The sequence below is a fragment of the Lactuca saligna genome, chromosome 5 (genome assembly GCF_052625555.1).
Source record: "Lactuca saligna cultivar CGN05327 chromosome 5, ASM5262555v1, whole genome shotgun sequence".
Classification (NCBI taxonomy): Eukaryota; Viridiplantae; Streptophyta; class Magnoliopsida; order Asterales; family Asteraceae; genus Lactuca; species Lactuca saligna.
In genome coordinates, this window is record NC_136421.1 from 246,358,038 (window position 1) to 246,366,793 (window position 8,756).

The 8,756-nt window shown below is 37.3% G+C and overlaps 1 protein-coding gene across 1 annotated transcript; it reads left to right on the plus strand.

Moving 5' to 3' along the window:
* Positions 1-340: 340 nt before the first annotated feature.
* Positions 341-3,837, plus strand: LOC145047240 (cyclase-associated protein 1-like). Its single transcript, XM_078995481.1, has 10 exons — positions 341-811; positions 1,378-1,546; positions 1,635-1,699; positions 1,816-2,122; positions 2,205-2,352; positions 2,462-2,571; positions 2,864-2,919; positions 3,002-3,058; positions 3,174-3,311; positions 3,449-3,837. Exons 1-10 carry the CDS (start codon positions 539-541, stop codon positions 3,533-3,535), a joined length of 1,410 nt encoding a protein of 469 aa, XP_078851607.1. The 5' UTR covers positions 341-538; the 3' UTR covers positions 3,536-3,837.
* Positions 3,838-8,756: the final 4,919 nt, after the last annotated feature.

An 8,756-nucleotide genomic window follows, 5' to 3' on the forward strand; every position in this document is an offset into this window, starting at 1 on the left:
TGGGAGGTTGAAGATGTACTGGGAGGTTGAAGAGGAAGGTATGGTTGAGATTGGTAACCACAAAAAAATCTATATATAGGGATTTAGAACGATCGTGATGAAAAATTGAAGCGATCCAATGGTGCCAAATGGCAAAGCAGTTATCGATGTTCAGCGCTTAATATTAATAATAACTGTCAAAAATATATTGATAATTAAATCATAGTATGAGGTCCATCCGGTAGTTATGTTAAACATTGGGATATTCATAGTATGAGGTCCAAACGGTAAATATTGTAAACTTGGTTACTTGGGTTTTGTAGCAATTTTCTTCATATTTTTTATGAAAAAGAAGTTGAAAAAACAAGAAAAAACATAAACCCGATATCATCTCCAGTCCAAAGCAACTATCTCCTTTCTTTCGGCGTTTAAAAGACAAACAGATAGATAGCCCACGACTCAACGCCAGTTATATCAGATCTGCTTTATGTGCTCGTATTCTAGAGAGAGAAACTAAACTACTAAAGGAAGAGAGAGTCGAAGTTGGAGGCACGTTTCGATGGAGGAGAAGTTGATACAGCGGTTGGAGTCCGCCGTAGCACGGCTGGAATCGCTTTCTGTTGGTTCGCAGTCCCGAGGCATCGACCTTGATGCGATGGCCGCGTCGACGGATCCGTCGATCATCGCATTTGAAGATCTTTTGACGGAATACGTCGGCAAGGTTTCGAGTATTGCGGCGAAGATCGGGGGACAAGTTCAGGACGTTACTAATGTACTTAGTGAAGCTTTCTGTGTTCAAAAGGAGCTTCTCATCAAGATCAAGCAAACTAAGGTTAGTTTTGACCAATTCCTGATTTGTAATTCTAATCTGTATCATATATTCATATGTATTGTGTTTCTCTGAAGTTAGGTTGGTCACAGTGAAAATTAGTTGGCTCCTCAGTACATTGTTGCTTTTAGTCTGATTCAGCTAACTTATTGCTAAATTGCAATTTTTCGTTCGGAATCATTACTTGTTGGAATGACTTCTCCTTAATTACATAATTGCGTTTGTAGAACGCGGAGTAATGAAACCTGATATGAGCAGGATTGAAATACTGTGAGTTTGGCACGATTGTTCAGAAAATGATATTGCTAGGTCTGTTAGAAGTGAATCGGTTAAAGGTCAACTGCTTTTCAGCTGTAAGCCTTATATGAATTCATCTGAAATCGGTATTATATTTCTTTGATCAATGATTAATCAATTACATTTTATTTAGCTTTTTCACCAAGGAGTCTTAGGATGAAGAGGTTAATCATTGCTCCATCCCATCCCCAATGTTTCACTATTCTTGTTGTTTGATATTTTCTATTTGGTGCAATGATGCTGATGCTTTTTTGTGCATTTGATTCATGCAGAAACCTGACATGGTAGGATTGGGTGAATTCCTCAAGCCATTAAATGAAAAACTAATGAAAGCAATCAGCATGACAGAAGGAAGGCGATCTGATTTCTTCAACCACTTAAAATCTGTTGCTGAGAGTTTAACAGCTCTAGCATGGATTGCATATGTGGGCAAAGATATGGGTGAGAAGCATTCTTCATGTTTTGTGTTTTAACAAAGCCCATATTGCGTCTTGCATCAGGTTATTCATTCTCAATGTCATTTCCCCAGGAATGAGCATGCCTATTGCACATGTGGAAGAATCTTGGCAGGCAGCTGAATTCTACAACAATAAGGTACTATAGTCTATCTTTTTGTAAGTTTATACACTTACACTTTCTTCAAGCACAACTGTTGAATTCTTTTTAGTCAGAAGTTTTGAAGCTATCAACATTGATATTGTTTGTTGTAGGTCCTTGTAGAATATAGAAATAAGGATGCAAATCATGTGGAGTGGGCTAGAGCTCTAAAAGAACTTTATATACCTGGATTAAGGGATTATGTGAAGAGTCATTATCCTTTGGGACCCGTATGGAGTGCCACAGGGGCAGCTGTATCTGGCCCACCAAAAGCTGCTTCTAAACCAAGTGGTCCTGCTCCTCCACCCCCTCCACCTGCATCACTCTTCACCTCTGAATCTTCTCAGCCATCTTCATCCCGCCCAAAGGTAGGAATGGCTGCTGTTTTTCAAGAAATTGGTTCAAAGCCAGTTACTGCCGGTAGGTAGTTTTCCTTCTTTGTTACTAGATTCATTCAATTTGGTTTGGTTTGGTTTATTGACTATATTGTTGATGCATTTAGGATTAAGAAAGGTGACAGATGATATGAAGACCAAGAATCGTTCAGATAGAGCTGGGTTTGTGAGTGCTAGTGAGAAAGAAGTTCGTTCAAGTGCAGCATCTGTTTCTAAAGTTGCTCCTCCAAAGTTTGAGCTTCAAATGGGTCGCAAGTGAGTACATATTATTGGTTGTGCTAACTGCTATGCTTCATTATCAGACACATGAAATATAGGCATCAGGTTGTTAATAGCAGTGTATCCCCTTTTTCATGATATGCAGATGGGTTGTTGAGAATCAAATTGGGAAGAAGGATTTGTTGATTGATAAGTGTGATTCGAAGCAAACAGTGTACATTTTCGGATGCAAAGATTCAGTTCTACAAATTAAAGGTACCATATCATGGTTTTTAATTGAGTTATCTTGATTCAATTATTTCTTTAAGATGCTTAAGTAGTGTTTGGCATGCGGTAATCGAAGAGGGAATTGAATGAAGCACTACTATGGAATGAAAACATTCTGTGAACAGTTTTTTTTATAGTACATATTTAACATTTATTTTTGTAAAACAACATTTTCAATTCATCAATTTACTGTCATGTATTTTGTAATTGTTAAATTGTACGTGACAAACAACATGTTTAATCCATTCTACAAACACAGACCCTTAATTTATCTGTGCAGGGAAAGTTAACAACATAACTGTTGACAAATGCACAAAAATGGGTGTAGTATTCATGGTAAGTTATGAAATTGTGGCTCTCTATATTTGAACAAGAGTGAGTTAATTGAATCTGAATGACATTTGAACTCCAAAAACAGGATGTTGTTGCTGCTTGTGAAATTGTTAATTGCAATAGTGTTGAGGTCCAATGCCAGGTATCGTATCCATCTTATTTCTGCTTTATTGTAATAATTGCATTGAGTGATTTATACTAATATTATTGAATGGGTGGGTGGCTATTGACTATTGTGTTGATGATGACAATTATAGGGTACAGCCCCTACTATTTCAGTGGACAACTCAGCAGGTTGCCAGCTGTACTTGAGCAAGGATTCTTTAGAGGCTTCTATAACAACTGCCAAGTCTAGTGAAATTAATGTGTTGGTGCCTGGTCCTGACAATGATTTGGTATGCTCCGTGTTTTATAGTTTAACCAATATTACATTTTGAGTATTTATTTAATCACCCTTATCTTATCCATCTTAGTTACATAACATAGAATGTTGACAAATTTTGCGTTGTATTTTTTTTTTTTTGCATTGCAGGTGGAGCATGCTTTGCCACAGCAGTACATTCATAGTTTCAAGGATGGGCAGTTTGTAACAACACCTGTCTCCCACTCTGGAGGGTAACTCAACCGGTGAAACAAACTATTATATGTTGTTATAACTCATTTTTCAGATATCTTGTTTTTTACCCAGTTGAGTCATGAGTGTTTGTTTGAATGCTGGAGGTGCCAATTTAGTTACTAAAGCTTTCAACATTCCAACATCCTGATTATACCAATCTGCTTGTATTTAGCAGAGTTTGTTGCTGCTGATTGAGTGCTTTGAATTTTTTTTTTTTGGGGGTCCCATTTGTGTTTTGTATTAATACTACGGTGTTTCATGAGGAAAAAAAAAATATAAAGATGATTTGCAGTTGAAAATTGAAATCTCCTTTTGTATTGTGTGAGATGCTTTTGCCGAAACAGCCCTTGATGTACTCTAGATTTAGTAACTACTTATTACGAGAATTTTGTGAGTGATTTGGGTATGTCTAAAGAAAAGAAATGTTCTGATCTAATCTACTGTGGGCTTTGCATATGGTAGGACTTAGGAATCTCCTGTCTCCCAAAGAAGTAGTTTTATCGAAATATTTACCATTTTATTAAATAAAAGAATGCATTCACAATAAGTTTGAAAGCGTAAAGATTAAATTTCATTACGTTTAATATCAATTTAATTTGTAATATAACATTGCATATTACATCCAAAACAGTGAAGGATGGATGTTTCTCAAGTCTGTACGTCTCACAATTGGTGGTCTTAAACTCTTCTAAAACAGAAGAGGAAATTTTGATTTCCTTTCAAAGCCGGGAAAAATGATCCACATATCTCCTCATGCAGAAACATGGCCTTACGGCATGCAAAGATTGCAAGGTGCTCACAAAGAAGTATGTGCATCGCACCATAAGTTGTTGGTCATGGGCCTACACATGAGAATGAGAACTGCACGAGGGGGGACAAGGAAGTTGAAAAGCCTAATTTTTGGGACAATGAAAACTTTTAAAGGTGGGACAATGAAAACTTTTATGGAGATGGTTGTTTTAGAAACTTGGGTTGATAATGCAAGAAATCCAAACAAGTTATGGAATAATGTGGTCCACACCATCAAAAAGAGGTTACCAGGGCTACTTTTTAAATGGCAACTAGGAAGATCAATAACAATAAAAGATTTTGGTGGTGGAGCGTGTAACACTTGTTTTTCAGGATGGATCGATTTGGGGTTTTAAGGAGTCAAAAGCCTAATTTTTGGAAAAAATCGAGTGTCACGACGTGACTAGTGAAATACGTGAAAAACGGCTGAGACCAATCTCATAACATGAGACATAAGGTTTCAGGACATGAGAATTGCTTCAGCCCAAGCCCATGATCTTTTAGGGTTTCCTTCGTATTTAAGTATCTCTAAATCATTTTTAGGGTTCATCATCAGGCTCTAACACCCTTCTACCTTAGAAAAACCCTAGCCCTAATTCCTTGGTTGATTATTGGTCTTTTGGAGCATTTATTGGCTTGAAGAATAAGAGAGGAAGGAGAAGAATGTGTTCTTTTGGTGGAGCTTGCAAGGAAGCATCATTATCTCATTTTGTTTATGGACCTTTGTAAGTGGAAAATACTCAAACTTTATTGCTTAAGGTGGTTAGATCTAAGTTGTTGTCCCATTTCTTTCATGTCCAAGCAAGTTTGAGTGGAATGAATACATATAGTTGGCAACTTTATGCATTCTAAGGGTCCTTGGAGTATGATTATTGTTCAAATCTAAAAGTTGGTTGATTATTGGACCCATGCTTGAGGATTTTGGCTTAATCTCTTCATTTTGACGTAGAAATGATGGAGGACATGCATGAGGCATGCATGTCCATCAAGTAATCATTTTTATGGACCTTTGGAGTCCCCTTTGGTTTATGGAAAGTTAAAGTGAAAGCCTTAATGGATTAAGGACTTAAATCCTTGGATTTTGGCTTCAAACTGTAGTCACGACATGAGACATAAGGTCTCACGATGTAAGCATGAAATACCCCGTTTTCTGTTGTGCATTTTGGGGCTCACGACATGAGGGAGTGATACTCACGACGTGAGGTCAACTGTGACATCCCCATTTTCATAGCCATAAAAGACCGATTTGTTTATGCTTGTTTTTTTTTTTTTAAATCAGAGCACTCTTTTAAAGAAAACAGTTGCGGAATTTGTTCCCAAAACAAGATATGATAATAACTTATCAAAACATTTCTCGAAGAGAATGTATTTTCATTTAATAATAAAACCTCGGGATGTCATGTTCCGATACAGACATATAAGCATAAACAGAACTTACATTTAATTACACAATTGATTTATATCTCCTTTAAATCTCTCTGTGAAATATATCTTCGTATTAATACCTGTGATACAAAGAAAACAGAGTGGGTCAGGCTTGGGAACTTGGTGAGCATATAGGGTTTTCATACCACAATCTTATATCATATATTTATAAATATAGAACATTCAAACTTGTATAATTTCACCATATAAAGTCGACTCTTATCCCACCCCATCGATCCTCACAATGACACGATCTAAACTCTCGTATCTAAAATTTTCCTCTTTATCTAATCCCTACTCACGGATCTAAAACTAACCTTTTTCACGTGATCCATACTCACGGATCTAAAACTACCTGATCCATACTCACGGATCTAAAACTAACCTCCTGATCTGATCCATACTCCCGGATCAATAATTGTACCCAATCCATACTCCCGGAATAAGGACAATTAACTATACCCTAATCCTGATTTGATCCATACTCCCGGATCGATAACTGTGCCCAATCCATACTCCCGGACTAGGGACAATTAACTTAGTGTTAATCCGTACTCCTGGACTAATAACAAGTTTTATCTCTTTACCTGATCCATACTCCCGGATCTAAAACTAACCTCTTGGTCTAATCCATACTCGCTGAATAACTAGATCAACAACAACACCATCTGGACCTCTCATCTGTTTATCACACATCAACTATCTACCCATGTTCTACCCAACATATTAGTAGATAAAAATATATATTTTTATACATAGTTTAAAACCTGTATAACATTCTCATTCAATACCTATTCCACATAACATATGAGGCATACCCACATAACACGTATTTCATAGAGAATAAATCAGATTTATGAGATAGAAGAAAGTGAATATACATTCACGCATATAACAACAAAATATACACATAACACGTATTTTATACTAAATACTTAATAATTATGAGTTAGAAGAAAGTAACCACACACTCACTTGATTAGAAGATGATCGGACAGCACTACGACTTGTAGAAGTAGTATTTTTCGGTAGATCTGGAAGATCTTCACAAAAACCGGGCTCCTCGCGGGCAGAGCTTCGGCTCGGGAATCACACTTCTCGGGATCTTCGGGGCCTCGGGACTTGCTTCGGGGCTCGGGAATGATACCGGGGCTTCGGGATATTTCTTGCACGAAAAACGATGCAAAAACGCGAGAAAACGGGAAGAAATGAGCAAAGAAGTCGGTTGCCCTCGATACCCTTTTATAGGGGGCTGGAACACGAATTACGCTGGGCGTAATTCTAAATTACGCTGGGCGTAACGGCGATAAGATCCCTGACTCCCCCCCCCCCCCCCCCCACCTTCGGATAATATCGAAATTTATATATAAATAAAATATCGAAAATATTTAATAAACTTCAAAAATCCATATCTTCCTCATACGAACTCCGTTTTCGACGTTCTTTATATCCCCGCGTAGGTAAGACTAAGATCTACAACTTTCATTTAGACTCCGTCGGCTAATTTTTACTTTATTTTTATTAATTATTTTTTAGTAGGCTGGGACAGGAAAACTCCGTTATAAAATAATAACTTCTTTATCCGACGTCCGTTTTCGCTTATCTTTTTATCGTTTTACTCCTATTAATGAGACCTTCGATTCTTATTTAGATTGTTTCGGCTAAAAACCGCTCGGTCTCAAATCGAGCATTCGTGCTGCATACCGCTAAGTCGAAACTTCGAAAAATCATAACTTCCTCATACGAAGTCAGATTTGGGCGTTCTTTTTATGCACGCTCATGGTTTAGCGTATTTTACGACTTTCATTTAGATTGATAAGGCTAAATATCGCTCTAATGTAAATTCACTTTTTACGTCACGCTGTGTCGTGCCGGTTCTGTCGCGAAACTTCGACAGGTCATAACTTCTTCGTTATAACTCGGATTTCGGCGTTCTTTATATGCACAAAAACCTTGTAACATATACTATAACTTAATTAAGATTATTCCTTTAAAATAATCTTCCATCAAAAAGTCATTTTTGACGCTTAACGTCTCTAATTGACTAGCCCGAATCTACGGGCGTTACAATTATCTCCCCCTTAGGATGATTACGTCCCGGAATCATCAACGAAATAGGACTTGCATAATGATTCCACACGTTATTTATTCATCCTAGGTAATAACCGTAACTTCTATGTTTCCTCGAAAGAGTATTTAACTCTATGGCTTTCTTGATTGCAGAAGATGCCCAATCTTGCATCTGCTTATCGTACTATGTTGTACTTTCAATCGTAACCTTCAAGTTACCAGATAATTCCTTATTGTGGACTCCTTCTTCTTCTCAGGATAATTACTTTCATTTATCTATTTTAACAAATCGATGGGTCGTGCTCTATTGACCTCTCATCGCACAATGCGACGCTTAGACTCGGTCTTTAATGAAGTTAAATTCCAAGATGGAATATACCTTTCTTCATATTCTAACGTGATATAATCACATTTCAACATGTAGCATTCCTACCTACAAACTTCCTTTAACGATGAGCGCGACACTATCAATCGCATTAATTTCAACCTTCTGACTTAAGTCAGATGTTACATCTAACTTGGTCCTCTAGACCACGTAACATACTCCTCGTAGTCGAACTCAAATTTAAATATGACCACTAGGGTCGGAACAAGAACCATATTACTAGTCATTACCGAAACAATGGTAATGACATACCAGAATAAAGTGGAATCAATTACTAGCTTCTTGGTAACCTTGTGACTTTCCCTGATCCAGGTGCGAGTCCTGTGCTTTCGGTAGTATATGCATCTACTATCTTTCACACCTACTCACACTCGTCCCAAGTATTGTCCCGCAGTTGACCAAGTCACCATACAAGAAAATCACAAAACAGTTTAACACATACGAATATGTCCAAGTAATCATAAACAATTTCCCTAGACTCTACTAGGACTTCTTCATTGCTCAATCTTCAATCATCAACTCTACTTCAACTCGATCAGTGATGAAAATATCAGA